The sequence below is a fragment of the Lontra canadensis genome, unplaced genomic scaffold (genome assembly GCF_010015895.1).
Source record: "Lontra canadensis isolate GAN:19392208 unplaced genomic scaffold, GSC_riverotter_1.0 scaffold83, whole genome shotgun sequence".
Classification (NCBI taxonomy): Eukaryota; Metazoa; Chordata; class Mammalia; order Carnivora; family Mustelidae; genus Lontra; species Lontra canadensis.
The window spans coordinates 4,510,196-4,529,658 of record NW_022631077.1 but is presented as its reverse complement, the minus strand read 5'-3'; the positions used below and the strand labels follow the sequence as shown (position 1 = coordinate 4,529,658).

The following is a 19,463-nucleotide window of genomic DNA, read 5'->3' as shown; positions in this document are numbered from 1 at the left end:
CCTTGGTTCTGGCATGGCCCTTGCTGGGTGCCTTTCCTGCATCTCACGTTTAAATGGGAGCATTGTTTCTTAAGCACTGAGAATACGTATTCCCTCTGGCATGGAGACTGTGTCCTCCTTTTTACATCCTTTGGGGGGCAACACAGGGCTGGGCAAGGAGTCCATCTTAAAATGTGAGTCGAACTCAAATAAAATGAGGGAGGCTAAGCCTTTGAACTCTCTGGCAAATTAGTTTTCAGCAAAGGCTTGTGGAAGCTTAGCTAGATTTAGGTAAATGCATATATATCATGCCTTTATGGGTTTCTCAGATTTTGCAGAGGTTTCTGAGAGGAACTCTTTTTATATGTACAAGCGTAATAGCTGTGCCTGTTAAAGAGCATTAAAGAAAAAGCAGCTAGTGGCAATGGCATCAGCTTATTTTCTATTCTTTCTGCAAGTGTGTTATTCTAAGGAAATGCAGAGTGTCATCAGTGGGACTCTCACATTGTTTCACTGTAATTTGATTGAACATAATGACATCAAAACTAACAAACCTGCCACATGGTGACAAAATGTCACTTAGCAAAATTTGATGCTCATAAATATAGGAAAAGTGTACCCCTTTTGGTATGAGTAGTTTCCTTATTAAAAAAATAAGCTGGGAAAAAGGAGAATAATGCTTTAAGAGGATGTTGCCAAATGGGTAAAACAGAGCTAGTGTTTATTTTTAGTCTATCAATGCTAGCATTCTTAGGGGATGAACAGGTAATGCTTTTAGCCGGCCCCTCATAAAATTCTGAATTCAGTATTTTGTTATTTTTTATGGCTTTGTACAGCCATGTGATTTGAGTGTGGTTTAACTGGATTATTCATCTGCAGCAAGAGTGACTGGTACCCAGAGCCTTGGCTGCTGGCTGGAAGTTGTGTCCTTGTCATTTCTTCCTGGGGACCAGGCCCCGGCTGAATGCTTCCCTTCTTGGTGTTTATTTTCAACCTGATAGAGTGTAAGACCTGTGAGGGTCTTATTTCATGATGATTTTATTGAACATAATGGCATCACATTTAACAAATCTGCCAGGGGCTGACCACATACCGTTCAGCAAAATGTTGATCTCCATAAATGGGCGAATTTTCATTTCCCTCTAACAAAACGTACGATTCTCAAGGGTAGTGAATTCCGTCGGTTTTAGCAGAGTTGGTGTATCTTAAGCATTTAATGTGGTCCCTGGTATAAAAATATTAGTCGAAAGGATGAGTAAATGAAGCCCTGTGGGCTTGGAGCTGGTCCCCGTCCACACAGAAACTGGTGCCGTTTGAGTTTCTATGGCATTTAAAATAGCAGCTCTGTCCTCAAGTTCTAAGCTGAAGGCTTGGTTCCTAGGAAAGAAATCCTGGCATCCATCAGATGGGCGTTGTATTTTGGTGCCCTGAATTCACTGTCAAGGTCACTTATCTCCGTTTTTAGAGGAAAGCCTTGGTAGACGGTGCTCCCCAGGCTCAGAAATACCACGCCCTTGTGTGCGCACATACCCTAGGAAGAAGTTTGGGGGAAAGATTTTATAAATCCTCTTTTCCGGGCTACATGTGCTTCCTGGCACAATGCTGCCCTTTCTCTTTCCTCAGCAGCATGGAGTTAAGCCTTCTCTAAGACAGTTTCCACCTTCTGTTGAAAGTAGTGTTAGGGGCGCCCCTGAATGGCTTGGTCAGTTAAGCGGCGGCCTTTGGCTCCGTTCATGATCCCGGGGTGCTGGGATCCGGTCCCACACCCAGCTCCCCACTTAGTGGGGGTCCTGCTTCTTCCTCTCCTCCCTGCTGTGCTATCTCTTCACTATCTCTGTCTTTATCTCTCTCAAATAAATAAAATTAAAAAAAAAATGTTAAAAAAAAGATAGTAAAGTGTTAGGGAACCGGCTCCCACACCTCAGTTCAGGCTCTCACTGCCCCATTGAGGGCAGCCTTTTGGAGTTCTGGTGATGAGTGCCGGAGTGTGGCCTGGGATGTCACAAGAAGCTTTCCCCCATGTATTCTTTTTGGTTTGGGATGCGGGGTACATTCCACCTTCGGGAGTGGGTACGGTCCAGACTTCCTTCTTGGTTTTTCTTAAGACCAACATCGGGCAGCCGGGGGAAAGGAGTGATTTTTGAGGTTATGCCCGAACTGGGGCATGGCTGGTTGGAATACAAGGGTTTCAGCCACAGCGTGGGTGCTTGTTGGAGAAGATGCCGTGCACTTGCTCTGCGGTTTGGGATATCTATAAACCTTTGTGATCCACGTGTTTACATTTTTTTTAATTGTTTTGGGAAATAGGATGAGGTGTAGTACTCAAAGGACGGACTGCGGTTTAGAAATCCAGGCTTATAGAACTCATTGGTTTTTTTTAGTTTTTTAGTTCCAGCTCACAGACATAGAGATGTCCTGTCCTGTCTCAGTGTGAGACATGGGTCAGAAGATCCGAGTTCCAGGCTTCTGGAGCTGGCTAGCTGGGTGCCCGGGGCACGTCACACTTCACCTGTCCCAGCTACGCTTTCTCAACCCTGTTCATTGGGAAGGTGATACTGACTGACCCCTCCAGTTTTGTTTTGTTTTGTTTTGTTTTTTAAGATTTATTTATTTCACAGAAAAAAGAGAGAGAATAAGCAGAAGGGGCCAGGAGAGGGACAATCTCAAGCAGACTCCACTCTGAACACGGAGCCCGACATGGGGCTCGACGCGGGGCTTGATCTCACGACCCCGAGCTCACAACCTGAGGTGAAACCAGGTGTTGGACGCTTAGCCGACTGGGCCACCCAGGCGCCCCTACAACTTACAACAAGACCAGACATGAAGAAAACATAAAAACCATGTGAGATAGTATCGTCCTAAAGGCCGTGTGTCTCACTTCTTTTCTGACGGAAAGGAAAATTATAATTGTGTTTTGCTGCTGCTGCTCTTTTTCTTCTTTGAGCTGGCAAAAAGCATGGAACCGAATGTATAGGGTGCTTTTCGTAAGGACTTCATGACTTTCATTTGTGCAGTAGCCTCCCGTCTCCATCTGTTTTCCGTCTCTGTCTTTGTTTTCCCTTTGCTCTTCTTTCTAATTTATGCCTTCTGGCTGGATGACAGGTACTTGATGTAAGAAGCCTTAAATTCTTTTGGAACAAGTAATTAGATGATGAACCAGGCAAACAAATAAATATTTCTGCATCAATTCCCCTTCCTCTCCACTAAGGTTTAGGGTACGGATGGACAGCGGGCCTCTCCCTCTGTGTGGCACTCAGCTCTGGGCACTACTGTTTTCTCCACAATGCTGGCCCAAGTGTGAATGCTCCTTTCTTTCAGGGACTGCTTCTTGGGAGAGGAGATAAATTTTGTCAACTTCTTGACTAAAAAAACTTTTAATTCTTAGCTGATATCATTTAGAATAATGGGTTTTTTAAGAAGATTTTATTTATTTATTTTAGAGAGAGAGAAAGCATGAGCGGGAGGGGCAGAGGGAGAGGGAGAGAGAGAGAGCATCTCAGGCAGACTCCATGCTAAGTGGGGAACCCAATACGGGGTTGGATCCCAGGACCCTGAGATCAGGACCTGCCCTGAAACTGAGAGTCGGACACTTAACCAACTGTGCCACCCAGGTACCCCTAGAATTGACAGTTTTTATAGGAAAAATGTGGACAGTCTTTATTTGTGTCAAAATTGGTCATTTGTAATGAACAAAGTTTTCCTCTACAACGTCAGGGTGTGTTTAAACTAAGGAAAGTATTTTGTTGCTTCAAGACTGGTTCTTACACAGGTGTATTTTTCATCATCCTTTAGAGTGCTCCTGTTTGGGACAAAGTTCTGGGTCCTATCCAGAAATGAGAAATAGAGACAGGGCCCTGTGGAGCGAATGTTAGTATTTTCCCCCCAAATGTTAACATTTTAAATCATGTTAATATTTTATTATAAGTTTACTTCACTTGCATTTCTGTGGTACTACATTGTAAATAACTTTTTGAGTGTGATTTTGTTGTAAAAAAATCACATTGGTGTAAACATTCTTTTAATAGGTAATTTTATTAGCTTGCACTTACTCTCTAAATTGACAGTATGGTACAAATGGGTGATCTGTAAACAAGATATAAATGATCGATTGGTCAATAGCAAAGTACTGGTCAGTGTGGGACGCAAACCCTGTCCTTGTTTCCTGAGCAGTGCTAAGTGCGAGTCTCAGGGAGCATAGGTAATCTGTGTTTTCTTTGTCTACTCCTTTACCTGAAACACACAGGAAGTTGATGGGATGCAATATTACCAAGTATTTTATAGTCTTTGAACTGTATCAGTGTGATAGTGTAAATGCTTCCCACAGTTAGAATATATTTCTCATTTTGGCTCTCTGAATTTAATATATAGAGCTCATGAGAGCTTTCTGGCAAAAAATGTCCCCAATGTTTATTCTACAGTGTTCTACTGTACTGATGAATATGTTTTTTGTTAATTAAACAGAACTTACTTTCTTTTTTCAGTTCTATCAGGAGGTCCATTGCCTCAAGGGCATGAATTTGAACTGTATGAAGTTAGATTTCATTGGGGGAGAGAAAACCAGCGTGGTTCTGAGCACACAGTTAATTTCAAAGCTTTTCCCATGGAGGTAAGAATAACAAATCATCTTGTAAAACTCTTACTGTTTATGTAAAATATTCAGCGACTTACTGAGAATGGTTGAGTTTAGAAGTAGGTGTATACCATTTAAATTTTATCAATCTATAGTAAAATAACAAAGTGCTTAAGAAAGTGTATGCTTGGGTGGCAAATTGCATTTACCATCGACTTTGGTGAGCGTGGAGAGTGCACACGGGTGATTGGCCATAAAGGTAATCTACACTATTAAGTTTCATTTCAGTATTGTTACTGTTCTAAATATTCTGCTGCCTCTGCAAATTCAGTAAGTCATTTTTGTAGATGCTACAAATAGATGATAAACTGAAAACCAGCAAAGTTAGAGAAACCTCAACATTAGTCAAAAGTCTGGTTAAAATTGATAAGTTGGATTTATTCACCCCAGGCAATTAGAGAGAGAGAGATTTTTAGAGAGTCATTCTTTTGTCTAAAGAATTCCCTCTTTACTTCCCTTAGTCAATTCCTACTCTTTCTTCACGACCTAGTTGAAGTATCATTTCTTCCATGGGACTTTTTCTGAGTCCCTTTCCTAAGCAGAATACATTGCTTCCTCTTCTGTGTGCCCAGTGTACTTGACAGATTGTTGCCATGGCACTCATTGACTGTAAACTCTACTGTCTGCGGTGTCTTTCTCACTGATTCCGTGGGCTCCTCCTATGGACCAAAGCGTTGGTGCCTTCACCCACCCCTAAGTTGCATGTTGAATATGATGGAATTAGGTGGTGGGGCCTTTGGGATGTAATTAGGGTTAGATGAGGTCACTAGGGTGGAGTCCTCATGAATGGAATTAGTGTCCTTATAAGAGTCCAGAGAGAGCTTTCTCTTCCCTGCTCAATTGCCATGTTAGGGCAGACAAGAAGATGGCTGCCTACAATCCAGGAAGTGGGTCCTCACCAGACGTCTGTTCTGCCAGCCTCTTGATCTTGGATCGTTCAACCTCCAGAACTGTGAGAAATAAATGTTGTGAAAGCCACTCCAGTGGTGGTCATTTGTTGTAACGACTCAACGTTGACTAAGACAGTTCCTGAAGAAAAGTCTCCCTCTCCTCTTCTCTTTACATCCGTCATTTGGTCCACTGCTGGATACATCAGAGACAGCCCATGTTGGTGAACTTCAGACAATGTTGCTGTTGGTCCAGGTCTTGTTTCTGTGTTTTCCTGTAAGGCCCCAGATGTCTGCAGGAAACAGCATGTCGGTGGCATGTAACAGTATTTGGAGGCCACTGGAGTGCCAGTCTTCCTTCTCTGTTGTTGCCAACTGCCCGTACCTTTAGGTATGGAATTGAACATGGCTAGATTCTGTGTCTAGTCCCACCTCAGTGGCTGGAAATCACTGCTGTATCATTCCTATTAGTGATACATCTACTTCACAGAATCAAGGTAGAGGAAGTATTTCTTTATATTACTTTACATATTACTTTAATTATAATTTTTAAAAAGTGCCTTAGGAATCTTAGGATATGCCGTTCATTAAAAAAGACTCAAATGCCTTTTTTTTTTTTTTAAAGATTTTACTTATTTATTTGAGAGAGAAGAGAGCATGAACGGGGGCAAGGGAGAAGCAGGCTCCCCATTGAGGAGGGAGCCTGAGGTGGGACTCGATCCCAGGATTCTGGGATCATGACCTGAACTGAAGGCAGCTGCTTAACTGACTAAGCCACCCAGGCACCTCAAGACTTGAGTCTTAAAAGTGAAATATTAAAGTGTTTGAAGGAGGGAGGTGAAGGGGAAATGGTTGCAGTAAGCTGGGGACCACCTGAGTATGTGACTGTGGCCTTGTGACTGTGACTAAGACCTTGGGGGGGGCACCTGGGTGGCTCAGTGGGTTGGGCCTCTGCCTTCAGCTCAGGTCATGATCTCAGGATCCTGGGATTGAGTCCCATATGGGGCTCTCTGTTCAGCAGGGAGCCTGATTTCCTCTCTCTCTCTCTGCCTGCTTCTGATCTCTGTCTGTCAAATGAATAAATAAAATCTTTAAAAAAAAAAAAAAGACCTTGACGGGGAAGGTCAGGTCTTTATTTGTTACCATCCTAGGGACTTTTTTTTGTCAGTACCTACAGATATCGTCTCCCTTCTGCTGCCTGAATATGGTTCTGCCCTGTCTCTGTGTCACATCTGGCTACTGCACTGTCCTCACCCGCCCTGAGAAGGAAAAGCACACACCAGGAGGCATCAGAGAGGAAAGGGGACACAAAACAGTCCAAAACAGCTGGACCTGCAGGGTAGTGAGGGCAGAGTCAGGGGCTGGGAGACACAGACGGGCAGCGCTGCTTTGGGTTTGAAGGACTGTTTCATCATTTTCTCTCAAACAGTCTTCAAAGACCTACTTGTACTATAAAAAATTTGGGGAGAGATGGGAGTAATTAGACAGGCAACAACTTCCGGATGAGAATTTAGCGGCGCTGCTTGCAACACGCAGAATTTACAGCTTTGGGAACGCTTAATTAGATTAAGCGAGTCAGTGGTCTGTGCTTTTTGCTCTGTGGTCAAATAGAATTTCCAGACCACATGTTCAGACTGGTCCTGTTACTTGGTGGCATTTTAACTGCTCTGGTCCATTAAACACAGGTAATGGTTTGTTTTGAGTGAAGATGAAATTCTGATAGGCTTTGTTTCTGCAGAAATATTTATATTTGGGATAATGGAATTACTGGCTGTAATTTTTCCAAAATAGGTGATGAATAATATTTATACTCTTTGTTATCCCAGATTATCTCTGATTCAGTCCTAGAGAAAATACTTGTATCCTCAGCTGATGTTTGTTTAGTGCTCTGTCCCACTGAGTTGCATAAATGTAGGGGCTGTGCAGAAGTAGAGGGAGCGATCTATAGGCCACGTTTTTTTTCCATTTTATTTTGTTTTGCTTTGTTTTAATGGAGGCTGTGAATACTGAGCTGGGTTTTATTTTTTTTAAAGATTTTGTTATTAGAGTGAGCGAGAGAGAGCATGAGCAGTGGGGAGGGGCAGAGAGAGAGGGAGAAGCAGGCTCCCCACTGAGCGCAGAGCCCAATGCAGGGCTCACTTCCAGGACCCTGAGATCATGATGTGAGCTGAAAGCAGACATTTAACCGACTGAGCCACCCAGGCACCCCTCAGCTGGGTTTTAAGGAGGAGAGGATTCACAGCGTGTGCTGAAAGAGAGAAGAGATAGACGCAATGTAGAATAAGTCCAGGAGGGAATGAGAAGGCTAACATGGAGATAGGTAGGTAACTTGCCACTGGTGGTCTGGCCTTGAATTGCCCTCAAGGGCCACCTTAGAGACAAGGGCCACCTTGCCAATAGAATAGTGGAGAGAGAGGGGATCAGGTAGGTACCTTCTTGGGTATGTGATTTAAAAAGTTTTAAGACCTTTTCCATCTTTTATTTACATTTCAGGACTAATTTTAATTTCTAAATTGCATATGTATACATAATTTGTTTTTAAGGATTTATTTGTTTATTTGAGGGAGGAGGGGCAGAGGAAGAGAGACTCTTAAGCAGACTCCATGCTGAGCGTGGAGCCCGGTGCTGGCTCAGTTCCGCCTTCCTGAGATTATGACCTGAGCCGAAACCAAGAGTCAGAAACTCAACCGGTTGGGCCACCCAGGCGCCCCAACAGATTTCATTTGTATCAGTTTCACTTAAACTTAAATGGATGGCTTACTAAATACTATAAACAAATATTCATCATGTCCATTGCGTGTAACACAGGAATGGCTTTTACCAGAAATTCATCAACCTCCCTCAACTGTTTAAAATTATAAATACAGTAAAAACAATCCAGAATATATTTTTGATACTACTAGTAGCCAGCACCCACATCATTTAAAAAATTAGCAGTTTGTGATTTTAAACAATTTAAATGGCAACCCCTTTGCTAAGCAAGATGGATAAAGCAGGCCATTTCTGCTTTTTCTTCTTGCAGTTTTCGGTTTTGAGAAACACCTGAGTTTCCATGGCATCTGACATTCTCACTGTGCTTTCATCCTCTAAACCTGAATTCTATTATTAATACTGCAGGTTTATGCTTACATGACAGCACCTTAGCAAGAGAAAAACAAATTGTACTGCGTTTTTCTTCCTGTTACCTGAAAGCCTAATGGGCGTGCATGTATTAACTATATTCTTACAAACGTCTACCAGCTGGAATTCTTTCACTGAGTGTGTGGATATTTTGCATCCTGATGTTTAATCAAGAAAGCAACAGGAGTAGAAGGTTGTTGATTTAAGAGAAATCTGAGATCCAATCAAATTAATTCCTGTGTGTTTGTCCTCCTGGTGGCCGCAGAAGCTTCACATTTTCTTTGGGTATCATTAGATATGACAGCTCTTGTAGTCCTAGTTCAATGCTCTATGAATTTTGCCATTTTTCTCCCACTGGTATGCTCCTTGCATCCACCATACCACTGAAATTATTTACTCCATTTCTGTTTAATTTTTGTTACAAATCTAACTGATAGAAGAATTTCTGAGTATTTATGTTCACATTCAACTTTTCAGGCTGTATATTCTGTTTCTGTCACTTGTCTGAGAAGACTGTCATCAGCTTCTTTGTGACTTGGAGGTAGCCTAACTTTGTGGTCTGTATAACTCTTGGAAATTATGATTAATCTTTATACATGAATTGCTACTTTCATACTTATATGGAAGAGTGCTTCACAGGCATTTAGATTTTATGTGGGAGCAATAAAATAAAAAAAAATATTAGGGGTGCCTGGGTGGCTCAGTTGGTTAAGCATCAGACTCTTGATTTCGGCTCAAGTCATGACCTTGGGGTTGTGGGATTGAACCCCAGGTTGGGCTCTGTGCTTAGCACTGAGTCTGCTTGGGTTTCTCCCCCCCCCAATAAATAAATCTTTAAAAAAAAATCAGAGGATGGGGAAACCAGTAGTGTGGCCAAGTTTTATTTTTTCCGAATAAGAACATATGAACTGTGCTGTCCCCATCATTTTATAGAGAGATCATCTTTACTAGCTAACTGTAGGAAGGATACAGTTTCAGGATAAACATAGACCTGTAACTTGAACAGATTTTAGCATTTAAGAAACTCACTATGTTAGTTCTGTTTCCTCATTTCACTGCAGGTGAATGAGAGTCATGGGCACTGGTCCTGCCCACAGACCAGCAGGAGATCCTGCATGGTAGGTCTGACTTTCTTGCCCTGTGGGCCTAAAAGTTTATAATTTGAGAGTGGATTACCACGAAAGAGGATATTGTAGGACAGATTTTTATCTTTATATTTCATATTTAAAGAGCAGCCATTGGTCTGCATACTCTGAAAAGGCTCGGCGTTAACTGAGCCACCCACATACCTGTGGTTTATGGGAAGTTGAATGGTTTAGGTAAATATTTAAAGAAAAGAAAAAGTGAGTTTGATTGTGCAGAGCCGGTTTCTTCAGTTGTGAAGAGTCTTGGCCTTGGTTGCAAAAGAGGCCAACAGAACTGGGTGAACAGTGCATCTCATAATATAGTGGCAATCCTGACTGTTGCATTCTCCACCCTCCAAGCCCCCAGGTCTTCCAGCGAGCCTGTATTTTTCTTCCCTTGTCAGTGTCTGCCATTTAAATTTTCTTTCAGGAAAAATGGTCTGGCCTTTTGCTTTGCCGCCTCCCAGGTCATTTGCACATTTGCTGACTGAAAGACATTTATCGTGTGTTTGTTTATCTTAATACTCTGGGGAGATACCAGGAAGAGTTTACCTGGGTAACAGTGAAATGAGGATCTTTTCAAGTTACACTGTTTCCACGGATAGCTCAAGTAGAGCTTCATGTTTGTGAAATCACTTCCAAATTAGAGGCTTCCACGGACTTTGCTTGACTTCAGTGACAGAACATGATGAGGTTAGATCTATGAGATATATAATCATTATTATTATTTATTAAATAAGATACACAATCTGTTTTCAAAAGGAGGCTTTAAGCTCACCCAGAGCAAACTCTTTTTTTTTTTTTTAAAGATTTTATTTATTTATTTGACAGACAGATATCACAAGTAGGCAGAGAGGCAGAGAGAGAGAGAGGAGGAAGCAGGCTCCCTGCTGAGCGGAGAGCCCGATGGGGGGCTCAATCCCAGAACCCGGGGTTGATGACCTGAGCCAAAGGCAGAGGCTTTAACCCACTGAGCCACCCAGTTGCCCCCAAACTCCTTTTTAATACGGGAGAAATTGGAAGCTCCAAAAGGTTAAGGGTTACAGGGCAACTTACAGGAAGCCATAATGTATATGGCCTGGGTAGAGAAGGGGATATTTTGCTTAATTAAGTATTCCATTTAAGAAAGAATTATCCTTTAATGTTGGTCCTTTCTCTAATTGGTTAGATTGAAAGAGGTAACACAACAGTCCCTACCTCCCCCACACACTCCTGTGAGGGTCTTTTCTGTCTGCATGCACCCATATTTAGAGGTGGGCATGTCATACCTTGTACAGGATTATAGTGAAGCTGTGTGGCATGGGGCCCTGGCTTTTCAGGATTTGAGGACAAAACTCAGTGGCTTCATGAGGGTGCAGGACCATGGTGTCATGAAGGTGGAATCCTTGCTGCTCCCTGGGGACTGGGGTGGGTTTAATGGATTGTGTAGTTCCCCCACTTTGCCGGTCTGCTCACCAAGGTCTGGAGAAGGAGGAGACTAGCTCAGGGTCATGTACCTAGGAAGTGACAGTGGCCACACAAGATCTGTGAATTGATTTCTCTAAGGGGTGCTTTTTTATTTCCCCTTCACTTTCCAAAGCTAATTCTTACTGGGAAAATCAACGATAGTGTTGAGATTTTATTTGCCATGGTAGTTAATACTTTGGATTGAGACTGCTTTAGGAGAAGAAAAGGGAAGGCAAGTTATCACTGATAACTAAAGGAAATGATTCAAAATTTGAGTGTTCAATTTCTTTTGATCAGAAAAAGGAACAAACCATTAATATAATGATTATTATGATTATAATTTGGCATCCTGGAATCTTCCACGGGGCTAGTAAATTGAGCCTCATGGAAAGACAGATGGAGTTAGAACTTTGTGCTATGGCCTTTTTGTGGTCATAGTTGCAGAAACTCCCTCTCACATCCAGGTTAAAAAAAACAACAACAAATTTTATGTTTCCTGAATTCTGATGAACACTTGCATTTTTACTCCATAAAAAACACAGTTCCTGCTTTGATTTAACATGTTTATTTTTTCATTTATGAAAATGTATTTAGTGTTAGAAACTGCACAGTTTACTGAATAGAAAATAAATTATAGTGTTGCACAAACAGAAATGTTCTTCTAGCTGTACCACATGATGTGGCAATCTGCCATTCCACTTAGAAATAGAAGTGTATAAGGCCAGCTCGACCTTTGAATAGTCTTTGAGCCTACCTTTGATTTTATATTTTTTAGTATTTTTTTTTTTTGGTAGATTATTTTGTTCTTCTTTGAAGATGTATAACGTGTTTTTGGCAAACTAAATTTGAAAGAATCCTTCATATGTATACTTTTACAATGTAATGAAAATTTGTACAAAATGAAAACTTGTTTTTGTAAATGAATATGATATGTAATTAATTCATAGGAGGTTATAGACTTGCAACTAGGAAATATTTTAAATTGGGTTTTAACAGATCTAAATTCTACAATAGAATATATCCCCTTAATATGTCTCCTGATAGGGGCTCCTGGATGGCTCAGTCGGGTAAGCTTCTAACTCTTGATTTCATCTCAGGTTCTGATCTCAGGGTTGTGAGATCCCTGTGTCAGGCTCCCTGCTAGGCAGGGAGCTTGGTTAAGATTCTCTTTCTCTGTCTCGCTCTGTCCCTTCCCCACTCTGTAAAAAAATAGTCTTCAGATGAAAAATAGACTCTGATTTAAATAAGTCAAGCAGAGAGAGTCAATTATCATATGATTTCACTTACATGTGGAGCATAAGGAATAACACGGAAGACATTGAGAGATGGAGAAGGGAAGTGAGTTGGGGGACATTGCGGGGGGAGAAAAACCATGAGAGATTGTGGACTCTGAGAGACGAATTGAGGGTTTTGGAGGGAAGGGGGTGGGGAGTTGGGTGAGCCTGGTGGTGGGTATTGTGGAGGACACGTATTGCATGGAGCACTGGGTGTGGTGCATAAACAATGAATTTTGGAACACTGAGAACAAAATAAAATTAAATTAAAAAATAAGCATATAGTCTGTAACCAAGTGGCCATCTTTAAAACAACTCACTTTCATCTGTTCATTCATCTGTTCTTCCATTGTTCATCCATTCAGTCATCCATCCATCCATGCATCCTCCCATCTAATCAAATGTTTCCTGGGAGTCTACTGTTCAGGCTCTGGGCTAAGTGAAAACAGATACATAGTGAAAAAGACAACCAGTGGGGTTTATTACAACCAAATGCAGTTTATGTGAGTCGTCTCCTCCCCTCCTTTTCCCTAAATTGATCAGCGTTTAAATCAAGTGTTTTCATGGCAGTTAAAGGGCCTTATCCCCTCTACCCTGTCTATGCAGTATGCGGACTCTGGCTGTCAGGAGCTGATTAGAGGAAGGTTTTGAAGACACTTGTTAGAAAGCAAATACATTATTTGAGATGTAATGATTGTCACCCAGACAATTTATAGACTCCTGTGTGAAAGGCTCTGTGTTAGGTATAAACCCTTCTACAGGATTAATTTAACTGCAGTAAAATTAGGCTTGGTGAGACACTAGATAGGAAACTTTTGATGCTGAGGGGAAAGTTAGGAAAGGTCTAGGTCCTGGAAAGCTGCTGGAGAATCCAGGCCATTTACCAGTCCCAGTGTGTGGGGGAGGGGACAGGGTGCTCGGGTTGGCGTGAATTCAGGCTGGGAAACAAAACCAGAACTGAGATCCCAGCCCTGTGACCTTGAGCAAGCAAGTAAACTTTTTTAAAAAGATTTTATTTATTTATTTGACACAGAGAGAGAGAAAGCACAAATAAGCAGAACTGCAGGCAGAGGGAGAGAGAGAAGCTGGCTCTCTGCTGAGAGGCTCTTGGCTGAGGAGAGACCCCGATGCAGGGTTCGATCCCAGGACCCTGGAATCATGACCTGACCCAGAGGCAGCCGCTTAACCAACTGAGCCACCCAGGCACCCCAAGCTAGTCAACTTCTTACAGCCCCAATGGTCCTATGGAAAGGGCTCAAAACTAGCTCAGAGGTTGGCAAGGAGTAAACCTTTTTCTATATTACAAAGGTATCATTATTCCTTTTATGTTATTCCTATGATTAGGAAGAGATGGGGGGACATCAAAGGGGCAATTATAGTTGTGATGATAAAAACCTAGTGAAAGGGAGTGAGGGGAAGACAAAAGGATTTTTTTTCTTTTTTTTTTTTTTTGTTACTAACAGAATAGGAATGGAGAAGAAACTTGAAGTCTTTTCGTTTTCTTTAAAACCCCTGTTCCCTTTACTTAAATATATTATCCTCCATAAGTCTAGTCAATATGTTATTTCCTGAGACTTCTTTAAATGATTATTACGTGTGTATATGCAGTAGAATTTATACCATCAGCTTATTTTGTAGTGAAAATCAACTAAATATTTCCTGTGTAAGATCGTTCAGTAATGGCATGATAAAACTTCTAATCAAACAAAAGAATATTAAGAGATTTTTAACTCCGTAAGGCCTTAATTAGTATAAAAGCTATGGAAGTTTGTTTTGTTCTCCTTCTGTAGCTCATTGTGCTTGCTTTGTCTCTTGCTCACTCTCTCTCTCTCAAAAAAATAGATAAAATCTTTAAAAAAAAAAAAAGAATGACCACTTAAAATGGTGCCGCGATGTTGGTAAGATAATTGTGCCTTGGCCACAGCTTTGCTGTGCTTGTATGCATTTTTTTCTTTTAGCTTCTTAGGGTGATGCACAACAGGAGCTCACTATGGAATCCTAGAACGATGTGCCAGGAGCCCTGTGGGAAATTGGAATTTTTGGTGTCCTGGTTTTCCAGGGGGGACCCTGTTCTGGTGACTGGCACTGTCAGTCAGGAGAACTGCACTGATTGAGGCTCACCATGGTATTTGCTGTGGGAGGGATATGTAGCCATTTAAGCTTCTTCCTCTGCTGGTACATCAGGATAATACAGTTGCACCTGCCCTTATGAAACTTAGGGAGAGACTATAAAAATTAATGGTGTAATATTGGAGGTGCCAGCCACTAAATGTCTCCTATGGTGGTTTAAACACAATCTGGTATTCACTGAAAGTACTTTTGTGAAAGCATTTCAAGGGCATAATTAGCTGCATTTGATGTAAATGTTGTAATTTGTGACAGTATAGTTGTTTTTTTTTTTTTTTTTAATTTTAGAAGCCTTGGATAGAAAAGAAATCCAGATTTTAAACTGTTGAACGTAAACATTAGGTATAGCAGGAAGACATTAATGCTTGTAAGAGCTGACAGTGAAAGATGGACCCATTTTTCATCAATTAATGTTTTCACTTGGGGACCCTGAGGCAAGTATGTTCTTCTCCAAACACAGCTTAACACGCAGTGGAACTGATTTCTTTGGCTTCAGAGTTAACGTAGTTGTCACGAACATTACTGATGAGTTCTCTAAATTGTTGAGTTCTCTGAGGAGAGCCATAAACCAATCCCTTTATCCTGCCTGCGTTTTGAACAAATTAGGAAATATTAGGAAATAGGCATTATTAGAGTCATCATTACAGAGAACCAAACATCACCTATATCAGGACTAGAATGACAATGCAAACCTAGCTTAGTGTTAGAGAGGAAAGGCTCTGCCCGCTCAGTTGTAAGCAAGGTAGAGGCGTGTGAGGGAGGGCAGAGCTGATCCTGGTGGGGGAGGGGCCAGGTAGGGTTTAGAGAACCTGATCTTAGAGAGCAGGTAGCTCAAATTTCAAAAGAGGAATAAAAAAGAGGAGGAGTTAGTTGAAAGGGTGTAGAGGAAGGCCAGTCCTATTTAGGGAAAATCCCTCTTTATAGGAGCCCGGAACAGGGAAGAGGCATTTCCTCTTAATAAGACAAGAGTCTTCAGAATTCTCCCATGTACCTTTTAAAATTCGATGGCACTAGATGCTAACAAGAGACCAACTACGTTTAGGAATCAGTGGAGGAAATTCTGTTTTCTTTTATTGCAGGTTTGCTCATTTTAACCATTTGGGATCAAATCCCCTTTTTGTTTGCTGCTCCCTTGGACCAAAGACAATCACATAGTTTCCCACTTTCTAGAAGGAGCTGGGAGATGGAGTGAGCAAAGATTTTGATGCACGTGGAGGATTTATTATTATTTTTTTTTCTAATTTACTTGGGTGGATTTTCGCCCAATGCAGCATCTTAGTGTGGGCCAGTCACTGTTGAAACCAAAGCCATAATTGTATTTACATATATAAATAACTGTTTCCCTTTTCAAAAATGGTGAGCTGGGTCCAGGGCTTAAATTATTAATCCTACTCAAAATTTGGGTCATACAGTGCTGGAACTATTTTGCAATAATTTTTAAGAACAAATGTCACTTAATCCACCCTGCCATGGAGAACAAACATTACAGATTTTTATCAGCAGGCATTGTTTCTCATTAACTTATCAGCCCTGACGTACTTTAATGGTGCTTCCAGTGTTGCTATTTTCCAGCCGAGCTAGACCTTGCCGTGTGGGTCAGTGGTTTGGGTCTAGCATAAAGTAATGTTTGTTAGCTTTTCCTCAGCTGAGCTCCAGTGGGTTACCTCCTTTGAGGTTTTCCCTTCTAGAGGCTGTCTTCCCCATGAGCAAGTGAAAGGAAAGCTATGACTAGATTTTGAATCTCTCAGGAAAGCAAGATGGTGGTGTGGTGCATACCATTCAATTAGCAAACATTTGTTAAGGATCTGTATTTAAAGCCAAACCCTGTGAGATACACAACACATAAGACAACAGCATTTGTGTTGAATGATTCTGTAGTATGGTCGAAGAGGTGGAATTAATGTAAAAACATGTGAAGAAATAACAGTTGGAGGGTTAGATGTAAAACAATTTAAAACACATTCTCTGAGTCCAGCAGAAATTCACCCAGGTGCCCCATAATAGCCATTTTTAAGAGTTCTGTCACCCTGTTGGGAATATGACCTCTTCCTTCTCCGTATATGACCTTCTTTTAGACCTGGATTATTTTTCATTTATTGTCATATAGCAGCACCACACACAGCAACAAATACATAGTAGCTGCTGGACTCAGAGAAAGCTGTGGAAAAGAATGGATTTTGGAGCTGGGCCTTGACAATCTGGTAGGATAAAAATGATATGGAAAAGGAAGAGGTGGACGCAAGATGTGTCCTAAAGGACAAGCGGGATAAGGCTTAGTGAGTGATTTGAAAAGGCCAGTGTGCTGAGAAATCGAACTTGAGTAATGGAAATAGTCGTGGGATAATTAATAGGAAGATGGAATCAGGAAGTGAGGTACACAGTAAGGAGAGGCTGATGAATTTGGGTTAATAAATGATGCTGTTTTAACAAGCATCACTTTACTCAATTACGTTGGTACTGTTATTAATCCCAGAACACTCTGAAATTAGGTTAAAAAACACAAGTCGGGGTTGCTGGTTCTTGAAAAGATACAAAGGTGCTCTCTGCTGTAGGTATGGTGAAGAGAGGAAAATATTTGAAATCCTCCTTAGCCTTCCACAGTCTGAGACTTAATGAAGGCAAGGCTGAGCTTTCTCCACACAATAGGAAAGTGCATTACATGGAGGACTGCCAGATTTTAGTTGGTGTTTATTGTTAAACAGCTTAACAATAACCCACAACCTTCGGACCAACTAGTTGGTGTTTATTGTTAATTGGAGTTGATTTGTTTTCTCAGGGAAGTAATTTTCAGCTTGGGGATTTTCATCCTCTCTTTTTAGTTTGGTGGTCTGAATGCATTGATCTTCACCGGGTAGCATGTATTTCTGCTGTGGGTTTCCTAGGCAACACCCAGCAGAACCTCTCTTTCTGGTGGTGTTTTTGAAGAGACTTTCTCTTGATATCTGTGCTCCTTGGAGTTGTTACAGCTTGCCGTTGTCCGTTGCTGTTTCTGGAGTGGCTCCTCCTCCTACCTTTCCTCTGGCCATGTTATTTTTTTTAACATAGATGTCCATGCCCTGTCAGTGCCCCTGAAGACTCCTAGAAGTTTCTGGATTTTAAAAATTGAAGTGGCAGAAATAGGAAGGATATTGACTGGGAAATGCGTACATGAAGGTGCGTCAGGTTACATGGATATTTACATTTCCATAGGTCTGAATTTTATTAGAGACTCTCTTTTGGATTCTGCATGAAACTCTGTGCAAACAACACAACATTTTGTTTTAGGTTGTTAGGATTGGTGTTACTGACATCCCTGCTCTGGTTAGCCAGAAGGCTGTGGAGAACTAGACTTTGTGCTTTTTGATTCCAGTCAAATTTGAACATCCTCAATGGGAAGAATTAGCCTTGGTTATTTGAATTGAGTATCAGAAACATCTTGGCTGTCTCTCTTATTGAATAAATACTGAATCCTGTGGGGACAAAGATTTGAGATGATGGTAGATGCTTTGCCTTTCTCTTCCCAGGCTTCCTGTTTGAGGGTGGGGTGGGAGAAGATAGTCAGTTTAAAATTGGGCTGGCCAAATACTATAATTGGGAGTGGGTGGTAATCTTTAATACCTACTAAATGTAATGTTGTGTTTGTCAAAAAGGAATAGTCCTTTTTTTTTTTTTAAGATTTTATTTATTTATTTGACAGACAGAGATCACAAGTAGGCAGAGAGGCAGGTAGAAGCGGCTCCCCGCAGAGCAGGGAGCCCGATGCGGGGCTCGATCCCAGGACTCTGGGATCATGACCTGAGCCAAAAGGCAGAGGCTTTAACCCACTGAGCCACCCAGGCACCCCTGGAATAGTGCTTTTGAGTGTGAGGCTTGGGAGCATTGTGTGTTGTGAAATGACATGGGGATGTCAGGAGGGAGAGGGATTTGGAGGAAAGATGGCAGAGTCACCTCAAGTCATGCTGAATTTGAGATTGGTTGAGATTTTTATGTAATTAAACTCAAAGGTAAATTCTAGGAATTTTCACATCGGGAAGTTTGTTTTCTAATAGAATCTCAAATCCTGGCCTCTAGAGGGCTTTAAATAAATATACACAAGTGAGTGTGGAAGAATAGATGGGCAAGTTCTAGCATAGTGTCAGGTTCTGAGGAGGTAAATAGGATAGACCGGACCTTCTCCCACCTGAGGGACTTTGTCCTTGCAGTCCCTGGTCTGGAATGTGCTCCCATTAGAGAGCCACACAGCCTCTCCTTGAGCACCTTTGGGTCTGTACTCAAATGTCACAGAATCAGTGAGGCTGACTTTAGCTTGCTTGCTTTCTTTCTTTCTTTTTTATTTTAAGATTTTTATTTATTTATTTGATAGAGAAGAGATCACAAGTAGGCAGAAAAGCAAGCAGAGGGAAAGGAGGAAGCAGGCTCCCCACTGAGCAGAGAGCCTAATGCAGGGCTCCATCCCAGGACTCTGAGATCATGACCTGAGCCAAAGGCAGAGGCTTAACCCAGTGAGCCACCCAGGCACCCTTAACTTCAGCTTTCTTTAACCTGCTGTGTTTTTCTCCATTGTATTTCACAGTAATTTAATAATATATATATAGTTATTTATATATATATATATATGCACATGCACATATATGTACATATATATGTATATATATACTGTGTATACATAAACGTATAATAAATATAACAGTTTTATAGTAATCTATTGTGGTTGGAGTTTAGGGGACCTAGAAATTAAGTAGCTAGAGATACATTTTGAATGACAGGTTGGGGACAAAGAATGGAGACTTGGAGACTCTAGAATGTCAGGATTATATTGATATGCTTTTCCTTAGTCAGATATGTGATGTATATTATGATGTATATGGGCGTTTCACTTAAGGACAGTGGGGATCAC

General features: G+C 41.4%; 1 protein-coding gene and 1 pseudogene across 1 annotated transcript in view; one reads left to right on the top strand and one right to left on the bottom strand.

Moving 5' to 3' along the window:
* The window catches only part of CA8 (carbonic anhydrase 8), an 85,223-nt gene that overhangs the window by 8,265 nt on the left and 57,495 nt on the right, over nt 1-19,463 (top strand). Inside the window, exon 3 of the mRNA XM_032882608.1 lies at nt 4,461-4,585. Coding sequence (XP_032738499.1) covers nt 4,461-4,585 — 125 coding nt within the window. The remainder of the gene's footprint in view (nt 1-4,460; nt 4,586-19,463) is intronic.
* Nucleotides 8,846-11,104, bottom strand: LOC116882335 (annotated as a pseudogene).